Source organism: Chiloscyllium plagiosum, chromosome 10 (genome assembly GCF_004010195.1).
Source record: "Chiloscyllium plagiosum isolate BGI_BamShark_2017 chromosome 10, ASM401019v2, whole genome shotgun sequence".
Lineage (NCBI taxonomy): Eukaryota > Metazoa > Chordata > Chondrichthyes > Orectolobiformes > Hemiscylliidae > Chiloscyllium > Chiloscyllium plagiosum.
This window is the reverse complement of record NC_057719.1, coordinates 84,201,572-84,216,937: the sequence shown is the minus strand read 5'-3', so window position 1 is coordinate 84,216,937 and position 15,366 is coordinate 84,201,572. Positions and strand designations below refer to the sequence as shown.

At 40.5% G+C, this 15,366-nt stretch overlaps 1 protein-coding gene across 5 annotated transcripts in view; it reads left to right on the top strand.

The window, feature by feature from the left end:
* rad51b (RAD51 paralog B) overlaps positions 1-15,366 on the top strand; it is a 568,881-nt gene that overhangs the window by 30,438 nt on the left and 523,077 nt on the right. For all 5 annotated transcript variants that reach the window (XM_043698230.1, XM_043698228.1, XM_043698226.1 and 2 more), the window contains exon 7: positions 8,913-9,096. In XM_043698230.1, the coding sequence (XP_043554165.1) occupies positions 8,913-9,096 (184 nt within the window). The remainder of the gene's footprint in view (positions 1-8,912; positions 9,097-15,366) is intronic.

Genomic DNA, 15,366 nt, shown 5'->3' with positions numbered 1-15,366 from the left:
AGTGCAGAAGAGCAGTTTAACTCTGAAGTTTCCAAGCTGTGAGGGTTTGTGTCGATATTTTCAAGCAGTCAGAAGTGAACAGAAGCTTAAGGCCATCAAAATTCAGAACATCAGAACTGTAAAGAAGCCATCCAAACTGGAAAAGTTATCAAATAAGAAATTAAAAAGTTAAGGTAACAGTGGCACCTCGTGAATATGTAACTATGAGAACTAACTTCAAAAACTAAACTCCATCAGGCCTGGTTTCAGTTTGGGATCTGATTTAATCAATAACAGCATTAGCTGGGATCGTAACAGTATCCTAGCGGAGTTTATGACTGACTAAAAAAAGATAAGAACGGATTACTATTGATAGGCATTTGGAATGGGTGATCAAGGCTTATGGGGATGTTTTCTGTTTATGTGGGATCCGAATGACTAATTGGGCCAAATTATTTCTGTTGTAAGCAAATAATTTAAGGTGGTGGTTAACAAAAGCTGCTGACTGGGAGAACTCTTATGCTGTTTAGATAGTTTCTTTGAATCTCTGCATCCAATTGATTCGGACAAATTGCAATGAAATGTCCTGCACGAATCATCGATAATGCAGCACTCGAGAGAGTCCTGCATTGCAATAGAAAGTGTCCCAGTTCCCACTACTGATATGCTGACCTTGATGATGATAGTTAAAGGAAAACACCCCAGATGTTGATGTTTCAGGAGCTGTCATTGCATTGATGTTCAGAGTGTGGAGTTTTGATCAAAATGTAATGTGCTTTGCAGATGCTGAGAGGACAAGCTGCATCTATAGCATTTATCCAACATTTGCATTTCTTTCTGTGCTATTAAAAAAGTGATGGATGAGTAGATAAAGCTTGTTCATAGTGTCAGTCTGTGAAGGTGTCTTTCCTTCAGGTGTGCACTGTTTCTGTGGTGGATTATGGCAGAATTTTGTGAAACTTATAGTTCTTCGCCTAACCATTTCAGCCTCAATAATGCCAATGTACTTCCTTGTACTATTGACTCTTTGTTTTCCTGATTACTCTTAACCTTTGTGAACTCGGTGTGGGAACAAGAGGTGCTGTAATGGTGAACATTTTACAAAGAAATTCAGGTGGCCAAGGATGGGTGAGTGGGGACAGGGTATTTGGAGGGAAGAGGTTCATGTGATTAAGTCCTCCTGGAGTACATCCGGTCAAAGTTGACAACCCTTAATTCTTTGATGTTTGGCCTGTTTTCAAGGGAGAGATGGATTGTTTTGTAAATTTGACTTCTAGTAGTGGTTGGGAGTATGGGAGGAGCTGTTGTATTTAATATTGCTGTAACAGTGGGCATGGTGGCTCAGTGTCGAGGACCTGGTTCCAGCCTCTGGCGACTGTGTGGAGTTTGCCCACGCTCCCCCTGTCTGGGTGAGTTTCATCCAGATACTCTGGTTTTCTCCCAGTCCAAACAAGTGCAGGTTAGGTGGATTGCCCATGCTAAATTGTCCTGTAGTCTTTGGTGATGTGTAGGTTAGGTGGATTAGCCTTAAGAAATGCAGGGTTACTGGGATAGAGTAGCTGGATGGGTCAGGGTGGGAGACTCTTTGGAGGTATGATGTGGCCACAGTGGGCCAACTTGCCTGCTTACCCAGTGTAGGGGTTCAGTGGTACTAACAGAAGGTCATTGCACTCTGTAATTTGAACTTCCGTTTCATACCGAATTAACAGCATGCCAGACACTACCCATCACTGTTTCCCAATTGAGAAACCAAACATGTTTTCAACTCTGCAATCTTTCTGTGACTTAGGTGATCTTCTGAGGCTGCACAATGAAATGGGAACAGTTATTAGGATTTAAGGAGAGAGTTAAATTGGACTTGTACGCGCTAATGTAATTGCCACTGTGTTTTCAAAGTCGTAGACTGAATTCTTATTCTTGAAATGTGTTTAAATGTTTATGTTTGTTAAATTGAAAACGTCGTGGCAACTGGAGAAAGAGATTGGAATAACCTGTGCTTTTGGGACCAAGTTATTAAGTGATGCACAGTTGTTTCAATGGGAAGGAGGCTGCAACCACAGTATGATACATTTTAATTTATAATAATTTAAATGAATCTATATAAATGCAGGAATGACCCAAATCTTCAGACCAGCATTATCAAATAAAATTTAATATTGAGCCACAAATTGTCACAGATAACAAAAAAACTTTGTCAGAGGAATTTTTTAAAGTAACATCTTAAAAGGTTTCTATAAGGAGAAGCAACAGGTCATAGAGTCATACAGCATGGAAACCAACCTTTCGATCCAACCAATCCATGCCAAACGTAAGCCCAAATAAAGCTGTTCCCACCTGCTTCTCCTGGTCCAAATCCCTCCAAACTTTTCTATTCGTGTACCTGTCCAAATGTCTTTTAAATGTTGTAACTGCACCCACATTTACTACTTCCTCAGGAAGTTCATTCCAAACACAAATCACACGCTGTGTAAAAGATTTCCCTCTCATGTCTTTTTTAAGTTTCTCTCCTCCTGCCTTAAAAATGTGCCCCACGAATCTTGAAATCCCCTATCCCAGGCAAAGGATAACTACCCCTCATGATTTTATCAACTTTTATAAGGTCACCTCTCAAACTCCATTGAAAAGAAGTCACAGACTTTCCAGCATTTCTTTATTACTCAAACCTTCCACACCTGGCAACATCCTGGTAGATCTCTTCTGAACCCTCTCCAACTCAATATTTTCCTTCCAGTAATGGGGCGACCAGAACTGGGCACACTGTTCCAGAAGAGGCCCCATCAGTAGCCTGCACAACCTCAACACACCTTTGCCCTGCCTGCAACAATAGTAGACTTGCCAACTTTAAGGGCATTTAAATGGTCATTGTATAGATATATGGATGAAAATGGAATAGTGTAGGTTAGATGGGCTTCAGATTGGTTCTGCAGGTAGTGCAACATCGAGGGCCAAAGGGCCTGTACTGTGCTGTAGTGTTCTATGTTCTAACATGGCTTCCCAATTCTGATAGTCGAAGGACTGAGCAATGAAAGCAAGCATACCAAATGCCTCTTTAACCTCCCTGTCTATATGTGAAGCAAACTTCAAAGAATTATATACCTGAACCCCTTGGGCCCTCTACTTGACAACACTACTCAAGGCCTTACCATTAATTGTTTATGTCCTATCCCTGTTTGTTGCCTCAAAATACATTACATCCTATTTATCCAGATTGAACTCCATTTTTTATTTTTTTAGCCCATTGACCCATTTAATCAAGATCCCTTTGTCATCTGAGATAACCTTCTTCACTGTCTACTATGACACCAATTTTGATGTCAACCACAAACTTACTAACCATGCCTTCTATATTCTCATCCAAATCATTTATATAAATAACAAACAAAACAGGACCCAGAACCATTCATGTGGAACACTGCTGGTCACAGGCCTCAAAGCAGCCCTCCACCACCACTCTGCCTCCTGCCATTAAACCAATTATATATCAGGTTGGCAAGCTCACCCTGAATCTCATGTGACCTAACTTTATTTATTAGTCTACCATACCGAGACTTGTAGAAGGCTTCACTAATGTCCAAATAAACAACCTCTAATGCTGTGCCCACATCAGTCTTTTTGGTAACTTCCTTAAAAAACTCAATCAAGTTGTGAGACACAATTTTCCTTGCACTCAATGATGCTGACTATTCCCAATCAGTTTTTTTTTTGATTCTCTAAATGTCCATAAATCCTATCTTTTAAAATCACCTCCAACAATTTATCCACAACAGAAGTCAGACTGACAGGTCTATAGTTCTTCTGTTTCTCCTTACAATCTTTCTTAAACAAAGGTACAACATTAGCCACCCTCCAAGCTCGTGAATACTAAAGTCAATGATAGTGATAGGATGAGTAAAATGGGTTATGCAGGAGATCAGAGTTTTGAGATTTTTGAGGGAAAAGGCAGATTGTAGTACATATTGGTACCCATAACTTTGGTAGAAAAAAGGGATGAGATCCTGAAAGCAGAATTTAGGGAGCTGGGAAGTAGATTAAGGAGCAGGAGCTAAAAGGTAGTAATTTCTGGATTACTTCTGCCACTTGCGAGTTGAGTACAGAAATAGGTTAGTCCAGATGAATGTGTGGCTGCAGAGATAGTGGAGGGCTTCAGATTTCTGGGACATTAGGGCAATTTTTGGGAGTGGTGGGAACCGTACGAGGTGGACGGGTTGCAGAATGGGACCAGCGTCCTTGCAGGGAGGTTTGCTAGAGCTCTTATGGAGGGTTTAAACCAATTTGGCAAGATTGTGGATTCGAGAGAATGTTCAGCAGTAGATGATGATTGACTCGCGATCTCTTCTAATTTTAGCCAATCAGGAAAGCATTCATGCACAAGGGAGTTTGGCAAGGTTGGATGGTACTAATTTTAATGCGAGGAGTCTGTCAAACAAAGCAGATGAGTTGAGGGCATGCATTAAAGCATTGCCGTATGATGTCAATGCTGTCACTGAGACATGGTTGAGAGAGGGCAGGGCTGGCAGTTCAGTATTTTAGGATGCAAGGTCTTCAGGTAAGACAGGGAAGGTGTCACAGTTTTGATCAGGCAATTTGTTACAGCAATAAGAAGTGTTATCATCTTTGAGGGTTCTCAAATGAAGCCAGATGGTAAGAATTTAATAACCAAAAAGGGACAATTACATTACTGTAGTATAGATCCCCTAACAGTCCAAGAGAAATAGAAGAACAAATATGTAGGCAAATCTCATGTATAAAGTAGTAGGGTAGTGACAGTGAGGGATGTCGACTTACCCAGTAATAACCGGGTTAGTCATGGTGTGAAAGATTTAAGTTGAGCAAAATTCTTAAAATCATTCCAGGGGAGTCTTTTAAGCCAATACACAGATGGTCCCACAAGAGAGGGGCTTGTCCTGGGCTTAGTTTTAGGTTACAAAGCTCACCAAATGATTGAAGTACCTGTGGGGGATAATTTGTCAGACCCGGATCATAACTCAAGATTGTTATGCAAAACGAGAAGGATGGGCCTGAAGTTGTAAACCAGGGGAAGACTGATAAGATCAAAATTGACTTGGCCATGGTGGACTGGGAGCAGATACGTTCAGGTCTTAAAATAATGGGATGCATTCAAGAAAGAAATATGGAGAGTACAGGGACAATGCATTACAAGGTATGGGACCATCAAATTCTGTATCCCTGGATATTGAGGGATATACTGCATTGGATTAAGAGCAAACAGAAGGAGCCCTAGAGGGGTTTGGAATGTGCAAGAGGGAGTTTAAAAATATTAGGAAAGCTAAAAGGATGTTGACAGGAAAATAAAGGAAAATCCTAAGTTGCTTTACAAATATAATAAGGGAAAAAGGATAACAAGGGAAAGAGTTGGGCCCAATAAGGATCAAGTGGTAATTTGAGCATGAAACCAGAGGATGTAGGTAGGGTTCTAATTTAATAATTTGCTTCAGTGTTCGCAAGTCAGAAGAAGTGGGTTTGAAATTAGTGAGAAAACCTGTGATAACACTGAAGAAATGTTTCATTGACAGAAAGGAGGTTCCGAGTGGTCCACAGGCTTCCAAGTAGAAACATCTCTTATGGCCATAAGAAATGTATCTCAGAGTATTGAGTCAGGCAAAGGAGGGATTATGAGGGTGCTTGCAAAGATTTTGAGTTTCTCTCTGGCCGTAGGAGAGGGCCAGGAGGACTGGAGTTTAGTCAGTGTAGCATCACTCTTCAAGAAGAGAGCAAGGGATAAACCGGGAATCTACAGGCCAGTCAGTCTAATTTCAGTGATGGGGAAACTGTTGAAAGAAATCCTGAGGGACAGTTTTTGGAGCGGCAGGGATGAATTGAGAACAGTCAGCATGGCTTTGTTAATGGGAGGTCATGTCTGAGCAATTTGTTTGAATTTTTTTAAAGAATTGACCAAGTGTGTCAAGGCAATGCTTTTGATGTAGTCAACTTGGACTTTCTGACTGGAAGTCTGTGTCCAGCGGGATACCACAGGGGTCAGTGTTGGGGTTCTTTCTGTTTGTGATTTGTATAAATGATTTAGGTTTGGATGTAGAAGGGTTGATTTAATAAGTTTGCAGATGATGTAAAAATTAATGGGGTGGTCAATAGTGAGGACTATACCCTTAGATTACAGGTGGATGTAAAAGCAGGTAGGATCTCTGGCACATTTGGATAAATGTGAGGAAATGCACTTTAGTGGGACAAACCAGGCAAGGGGATACGTGATGAATGTATATAAAACACCAAAGCTCAAGGAATGTTAGTGTGAATGTGCACTGGTCCTTTAAGGTATCAGGACAGGCGAATAAAGTGGTTATGAAGGCGAATGTTACATTAGTCAAGGCGTAGAGTTTAAGAACAGGGAGGTTATGCTATAACTACCTAAAACATTGGTTAGGCCGCTGCTAGAGTATTGTGTGCAGTTCTGGAATTATAGGAGGATGTGGTAACACTGGATAGGGTGCAGAAGAGAATGTTGCCAGTGCTGGAGAATTCAGTTTTGAAGAGAGATTGGTCAGACTGATATTGTTTTCTTGGAGATTGAGAGGGGACATAATTAATATGTATCAAATTATGAGATAGGTTAGACAAGAAGGAACTGTATCCCGTGATGGAGGGAGCAATGACCAGGGAACTTGACCTTAAAGTAAGGGACAGCAGGTTTAGAAGAGATGTGAGGAAAATTCCTTTTCACTGAGAGGATGATGGGGATCTGCAACTCATTGCCTGTTTGGGTGCTAAAAGTTAAAAATCGCACAACACCAGGTTACCGTCCAACAGGTTTATTTGGAAGTACTAGCTTTCAGAGCGCTGCTCCTTCTCTTAAAGCTAGTACTTCCAAATAAGCTTGTTGGACTATAACCTGGCGTTGTGTGATTTTTAACTTTGTCCAACCCAGTCCAACACCGGCACCTCCACATCATGTTGGTGTGTAGAGGTAGAAGCCTTCATAACATTTAAGCAGGAGGGTTTGAGTTGTAAGGAAATGCTGAATGAGCTAGGGCATTTTCACTGGAGTGAGGGAGATTGAGGAGTAACTTTATCAAAATTTCTAAAATCACGGGGGTATAAATACAGTGAAGAGCAGAAGTCTTGTCCCCAGGTTTGGAGAATTCAAAACTAGAGGGCATAGTTTTAAGGTGAGAGGAGAAAGATCTAAAAGTGACCTGAGGGGCAACGTTTTTCACAGAGGGTGGTTTGTGTGTGGAGTGAACTGCCAGAGGAAGTGTTAGATGCAGGAGCAGTTACCACATTTAAAAGACAGGTACATGGATAAGAAAGGATTAGAGGGATATGGGCCAAATGCAGGCAAATGGGACTAGTTTAGTTTGGGAAACATGGGGGCATGGACAAGTTGGATTGAAGGGGTTGGAATTACAAATTTAATAAACTGAAATATCTACAACAATGCTACCTTTAGGGCACTGTGCCCAGACAAAGTGTCATCTGTGTGTTCAGAGTAGCTCTGCCCAATGTTAGCGTTTTGATTGGCTTTTCAATTGGCAACAGATGTCGTGGGTTCAGGAGAAATCGGCATAGTACAACCTTCTGATTGGCCCAGCTTCAGTTTAACGCATACCCTGGAGCGTCAAAACTGAAGAGGACACATGACATGATTAGGCAAGATTTAGGATGCACAGGATGGGGAAGGAAACTGCAGGGGTTGGGCACAATTGAAATGTGGAGCTTATTCAAGGAACAGCTACTGTGTGTCCTTGATAAGTATGTATCTGTCAGACATGGAGGAAGTGGTCAAGCAAGGGAGCTGTAGTTTACTAAACAAAAGGTTGAATCTCATGTCAAGAGGAAGGAGTGATTCTATGTAAGGATGAGACATGAAGGCTCAGTTAGGACACTTGCCAGTTACAAGTTAGCCAGGAAGGACCTAAAGAGAGAACTAAGAGGAGTCAGGAGGGGACATGAGAAATCATTGGCATGTAGGATCAAGGAAAACCCTAAAGCTTTCTATAGGTCTGTCAGGAATAAAAGAACAACGAGAGTAAAGTTAGGACCAATCAAGGACAGAAGTGAGAAGTTGTGCGTAGAGCCCGAGGAGATAGGGGAAGCGCTAAATGAATATTTTTCGTCAGTATTCGCACAGGTAAAAGACATTTTTGTCGAGGAGAATACTGAGATACAGGCTACTGGACTAGACAGGGTCAGTTAGACTCGAAACGTCAGCTCTTTTCTCTCCTTACAGATGCTGCAGGACCTGCTGAGATTTACCAGCATTTTCTCTTTTGGTTTCAGATTCTACCTGGTGTCCTAGCCAACATTGATTACTCTGCTGTCTTGTTCGTCTAATTTAGATGACATGTTTTAATAGTAATTGCACTTTGATAAGTCCTTCATTGGTACTTTATGATCTAGTCGAGAGCAAACTGTTCCTTACTTTCCCTCTAGATTTTTGAATATGTCTAGGTGGAGAGTACAAGGATTGATGTGATAAATGTACTTTAGTTTTATACTACTGAAGAAGTTAAAATGTCACGGGGGTGTCAGTTCCATGCTTTACTTCTCTTCCAGGGCACATTGGGGACTTTAGGGTTAAAAGTCCCACGACCAAGAAAACTTACTGCAACAGCAACTGAAAGCCTGTACTCTTTCAATCCACACATGTAGAAAAAAGCAGACATCTACACTACACTCCCGCTGTATTTTTCAGTGGTCTGTCATGCGTTTGTAGTGATTAATAAGGTCAGCTGAGTGGATTTCATAGAAATTAAGTTCCCTGATTGGGGCTGTTGGTCTGGTTCAGAGAGCCCTGGCTAACAGATATAAACAGTGTCAGAGGTTCTGTTTGCCCTGAGAATGCTGGACTACTGTCAAGTACCATGCGCATGTAAATAAAGGGTGACTTGGTGGTGGGATATTGGCCTCTGTGGAGCAATTTCAGTGTTAATGTCAGTTTATTCCCCTTTTAATGCCAGATTGGAATCCTTGGAAGAAGACATTATCTTGAAAGGAGTAAAATTGATTGTGGTGGACTCAGTTGCATCAGTGGTTCGCAAAGAATTTGATACCAGGCTCCAGGGTAACCTGTCAGAGCGTAGTAACCTGCTGTCAAGTGAAGCTGCCACACTAAAATTTTTGGCAGAAGAATTCTCCATTCCGGTAAGACCATAGGCCTTTTTTTCTATTTGTGGTTGTGATTGGTTTGTTGGAGCTTGTTAACATCTATTGTTAAATGAGCCAGCACTGTATTAGTGGCTGCAGTGGTAATACAGATAGAAAAATGTTGCATGCTTTGGATGTTGGTGCAGTGCTTAAGTGATGGTATTATGAGCAATGTTCCTCTTCGAAACCTATAGCTCATAAAGGCTAGACCTCCTTTCCAGCCTACTTGCTTTCCAAGTCCCTGGTAGTTCATATCTAGAGCACTTGATATAGTCAAGGTAGAGCTGTTGTCAGCAACTAGTCCATAGATTTAATGTCTCCTTAGAATTAATTCTTTATGTTGAGCTATACTTAGTTGCCACAATCAACTTAATACTGGACATTCTTGCTTGAAATGAACTATATACAATGCTATGAGGAATGCAATAAGCTAGAAAATTGGAAATAATTTGCAAATCAGCAGAAGATCACTTTTTTTTAAAGAAAGGGAGAAATTAAACTGCAAGAGAGCCAGTCAGTTACAGAAAAGAAAAACAGTAGGCGCTTCCACAAGTAGAATTTTGTAATAAAATGAAAATAGCTAAAGTGAGCATTTTAATTTAAATTATTAAACTGATTAATTAATAATGGGAGAGGAGAAACAGACAGAAGCTTTGAAGAAAGCATTTTGTGTCTGTCTTCACACTAGAAGACTTAAATTGTTGCAAGCATCATGAAGCAAAAAGGAAAGAGAAACTTAAAATGAATGTAATCAGTAGAGAAAAAACATGTCTGACCGTCCACATCCTAGGTCTTAAAATAATTAGTTTCAGATTATACATTTGTCCTCCACAGGCCAGTTTGTCTAACATCTGTCATTGGGAAAATCTGTTATTGTGAAGTAGTAGCATAACATTATCTCTCATTTGGAAGATCATAATTTAACATGGTTTTGTGAAGTTTAAATTATGTTTGACAAATGTGTTTTGAGTTCTTATAAAGATGTAATTATCAGGGTGGATAAAGGGAACCACTAGATGTGGTGTATTTGCATTTTCGAAAGGCATTTGATAAGGTGCCATGTAAAAGGTTACTGCATAAGAATAGAGCTTATGTATTGGGGTGATATGTTAGCATGGATAGAGGGATTGACTAACTATCAGAACAGCTCTGATGAAGAGTAATTTAGACTCAAATTGTAAGCTTGTTCTAAATAATTTTCGGTTTGGCAAACTGTAATGAGAAACAAGTGTTGGGTTTCAACTATTTGGGTCTGCTGACAATACAATAAAAATGCAATGCAGTAAGGGAAGATATGAGTTTGCAAAGTGATATAGATAGGTAGGTGAGTGGCAAACTTTTGGCAGATGGATTTAATGCAGAAAAATGAGTTCATGCATGTTGGTCGGAAGTATAGAAGTGGAGAATATTGTTTAACTGGAAAGCTTGCGGAATGCTGCAGTAGAAAGGGGTCTGGATGTCTTCACATATGAATCACCAGAAGTTTAGTATGCAAGTACAGGAAGTAATTAGGAAGGTATGTGGAATGTTGGTTTTTATTGTAAGGAGAATGGAATATAAAGTAGGGAAGTTGTGCCGCACCTGTACAGGGTAGACCACTCCTTGAGCACTGTGTACATTTTTTAGATCATTTTGCTAATGGAAGAATATACTTGGTTGGAAACAGTTCAGAGAAGGATCAGTCAGCTGTAGGAGGTTGTCTTTGGGAAAGGCTGAGCAGATTGTGCCTAAACTCATTGGAGTTTGGAAAAAATGAAGTGATTTGATCAAAATATAAAAGATTCTGAGGGTACATGATAAATTCAGTGCAGAAAGGATATTATTCCTTGGTGAAGTCTAAAACAGGGGACTCAGTTTGAAAGTAATCTCCTATTTAAGATAGAGAAGAGAATAAATTTCTTGCCTCGAAGGGTCATTAATTTTTGATTCCAGAGAGTAATGGAAGCTAGTTTATTGAATATATTCAAGGCTAAGTATAAGGAACGTGATTTTATTTGGGGGACTGAAGTGAGAAAGAGCTGTTTTTTAAAAAAAAATCAACATTTTGTTGCACATATTGAAAAGCAAATAACCTGAGACCCATGGTAGGAATTGTAGGTATCTGTTTGAACGAGAAGTTGATTGGTCTATGGACTAGAGACGGTTATCAGTGACCGAGCTTTTTTTTCACAACAACTGCATGAACAACTTAGAGTTGGGGAAAAAATTACAAAGAGAAAGTGTTCAGTTCTTCCTCAACAAGGGAACAGTCTATTCTCTGCAGTCAAAACTCACTGAAAGCCTGAAGTATCCTAGTTTATCTTTTCTACAACAATTGTTGTAAGCTGTGACTTTTAACCGACAAATCAGAAGCTCTTTAATAAGTGTACCAGCCACCTTGTGTCTCTTACCATCCAGTAGAAGCAACTGAAGAAAAACAACTGAAGCAACATGCTCACCAGCAGAAGAGTTGTAAGGATCATCTTAACAACAGTATCTTGGAATAAAGACTAATCAACTGCTTTCTTCTTTCCCTCTGTTAATAACCTATTTTACCTCATTGTTTGGACAACAACAACAGAAGACAACGAAGAAAGAAATAAGAAAAGAGAATATTGAATCTGAGTGTAAGCTAGCCAGTAATATAAAAGGAGATTACAAGAGTTTCTTCAGATATATAAAGTGCAAAAGAGAGATGAAAGTGGATGTTGAGAGATGAAAGTGGAAAATGATGCTGGAGGAGCAGTAATGGGGCACAAAGGAGTGGCTGAGGAACTGAATCAGTACTTTAAGTCAATCTTCACAGTGGAAAACACGAGTAATATCCCAAACATTCATGAGAGTTGGGGGGCAGAGGTGACTCTGGTGGCCAACACCAAGGAGAAGGTGCTAGAAAAACTGAAAGGTCTGAAGATGGGCTACACAATTGAAGAAGATAGCTGAAGAAGTAGAGGAGGCGTTAATGTTGATCTTTCAGGGTGTACTGGAGTTAAGGAGCATCATGGAGGACTGGAAAATCACCAATGTAACCCCCCTGTTTAAGAAGGGAATAAGGCAAAAGATGGGAAATTATAGGCTAATTAACCTGAACTCAGTTGTTGGAAAGATTTTGGAGTCCATTGTGAAGGATGAGATTTCTGAATACTTTGAAGTGAATGGAAAAATAGGGCAAAGTCAGCATGGTTTGATCAAGGGGAGGTCATGCCTGACAAATCTGCTAGAATTCTTTGAGGAGGTAATTAGACCAAGGAGAGCCAATGGATGTCATCTACCTGGACTTCAAGAAGGCATTTGACAAGGTGCTGCAATGAAGGCTGCTGAGTATGATAAGGGCCCATAATGTTAGAGGATGAGGTATTAGCATGGATAGAACATTGCTTTCTACCAGATAGCCAGAGAGTGAGGATAAAAGAGTCCTTCTCAGGATGGCAACTGGTGACTAGTGGTGTTCCAGAAGGGTCTTTGTAAGTTCTTTAAAAGGTCTTTAACTTTTGTGATGAATCTAGTAATATCAAGTCTTGATTTCCAACACCCTACCCCGGTGAGGCAAAACATAAGTTTGACAGATTTTTGAACCATAAGGAGATGAGGGTAGGGTAAGAAAGGGGATTTAAGGCCCATTTAGATCAGCTATTACCTTATTGAATGATGGCATAAGCTTGAAGAGCTGAATGGTCTACTCTTGCTACTATTTTCTTCTGATCGTATTAGTACACTGAAGGTCAAAAATCAGCTCTTTGGAAATGATGTTCTAGCTCAACTTGCTACATTGCTAATTGTTTTCCATCGTACTTTCTGTTTGTGAGATCAAGGCATTAAATTTGAGTTGCAGGCATTATGTATGTTTTGCTCAAATGTACTTGAATGGTTGCCTTTATCTTTTCTTTGCCTGGACAGTTTCTAAGAACTGCTTTGTCTTGCCTATTTCTTGAACAGGGAATTGCTCAAATGAGAACATCTATTTTTTGAGGCTCCCCAGTGATGCATTGAGACCAGACAGTGTCTTTCAGCAGTAAGGAAGCCAAGAGGCCTGTTAATGTTTGTGCATTGGGTTGTTAACGATACACATGATTATTAATGGATCTGTTTGTTTACTCCGATTCTGGGCTCTCAAAAGAAAAGTATAAAGAGAGTTGGATGAAGTGATATAGTGTCCCTATCTTTGTGCCAGAAGGCCTAGGTTCAAGTCCCACCTGTTCCAGTTGTGTGTCAAAATCTGCTTGGACAGGTTGGATCTAAAAATATCTAAAGAGAGCCTGATTCTCTAAGACAGTAGTGTGATAGTGATCTCAATAGACGAGCAAAACAGAAGCTTGCTGACAGCAAAGTCTGTTTGATGATATTCAGTTTAGTTTGAAATTAAGACTGATCTGAGTCTTTGGAACGTGACAAAGTTCAGCTTTTCGGGGCTTATTAGTTGGTCAGTTTTAGAGACAGTTTCCACCAAGAGAAGAAGAGAGACTTGCAATTTCTGGTGTCTTCCTTACTGATGACTTATGTCAGTAAAACATAAAGCTAACTCCAGAAAGCATTACTAGGCAACTATTAGTATCGAGGTTCCTGCTATAGTATTTTCAAAACTAGCTTTTGTAGTGTTTAAGGGCCATAAACCCCATACCTTATCTCGTTTGTTTCTCTTTCTCCAAAGTCATTCAGTTTTTTCTGCAAACAGTAGGTGGCTTAGAGCATACCCTCAGCTGTTGACCTCGTTCTATGATAAAGTTACATGGTAAATACTTTTCAGTCTAGAAAATATCCAAACAATTCCATATTTTTGAATATCTTTTACAGTCCTTGAATATAAAAAATATATTCCCAATAATTTGTTGTGTTTAGGAAAAGAGCCTGAGGCACACTGGGCAAACAGCCTGTGAGCTTCAGTAAGAGCAACCGTGATAACAACATTGTTTTTAAAACGTTCTAGGAGAAAGTGAGGACTGCAGATGCTGGAGATCAGAGCTGACAATGTGTTGCTGGAAAAGCGCAGCAGGTCAGGCAGCATCCAAGGAGCAGGAGAATCCTGAAGAAGGGCTCATGCCCGAAGCGTCGATTCTCCTGCTCCTTGGATGCCGCCTGACCTGCGCTTTTCCAGCAACACATTTTCAGCATTGTTTTTAAAAAGCCCATCTGAATTGCTAATGCCCTGAATGGGAGGAAATCTACCATTCTTCACTGGTCTGGCCCATATGTGACTCCAGACCCACAGTAATGTGGTTGGGTCTTAACTGCAGTGGCCTAGCAAGCAGCTCACTTCAAGCTGTGTTTTCTGAATAAATCTACTATCAAGGAAAGGAATGGTGTCATGTTTTGTACTGCAAGAGTAATTATCACCTGCTTCTCAATGCCTGTCCATCATCTCTACAAGACACAAGAAGGTGATGAAATACTCTACACTTTTCTGCATAACTGCAACAATACTGAAGATACCCGACTTCATCTGGAGCAAAGCAGTCCACAAGCTTGATACCCCATATACTACCTTCAACATTCAGTACCTTCATCACCAATGCATTGTGTACCATCCATAAGATATGCTGCAGCAACTCCACAGGCTCCTTTGATAGTACCTTCTAAAACCCATAACCATGCCCTAGATGAACGAGGGCAGCAGGTGTACTGAAACTCCACCACATGCAAGTTTCCTTCAAAGCCACATCTTAGGCCGACTTGCAATTATATTGCTGACCTTCACTGTTTCTGGATCAAAATCCTGGAACTCCCTAACAACACTGAGTGTCCCTCTGCATCAAGGACGGCAATGGTTGAAGAAAGTGGCTCACTTACACCTTCTCAAGAGCAATTAGAAATGGGTAACAAATATTGGCCATATCAATGACTTCCATGTTCCATACATGAGTAAAATATCATAGAATCTCAATATGGAAGCAGGCTATTCAGCCCATCAAGTGCACACCCACCCTCCGAAGAGCATTCCACCCAAACACCCCCCCCCCCACCCTAACCCAATAACCTTGTTTTCTCTCTGGCTAATCCACTTACTTTACACTATGGACAATTTAGCATGGTTGATCCAGCTAAACTGCCCATCTTTGGATTATGGGAGGAAACTGGACCACCCAGAGGAAACCCATGCAGATATGGGGAGAATCTGCAAACTCCACACAGACAGTTGACATTTAGCTTGGATCCATTTCACAGGGCCTGCAAAGTAAGAATGTTATCGATATTTGAAGGCAGCTATCTTCTCCTGTTTATTGTTATTTTGCATCATGAGGAATTTGTATAATGCTTCCAGCATATATTCTCTTGCTCCTGTTTGCTTCTCCT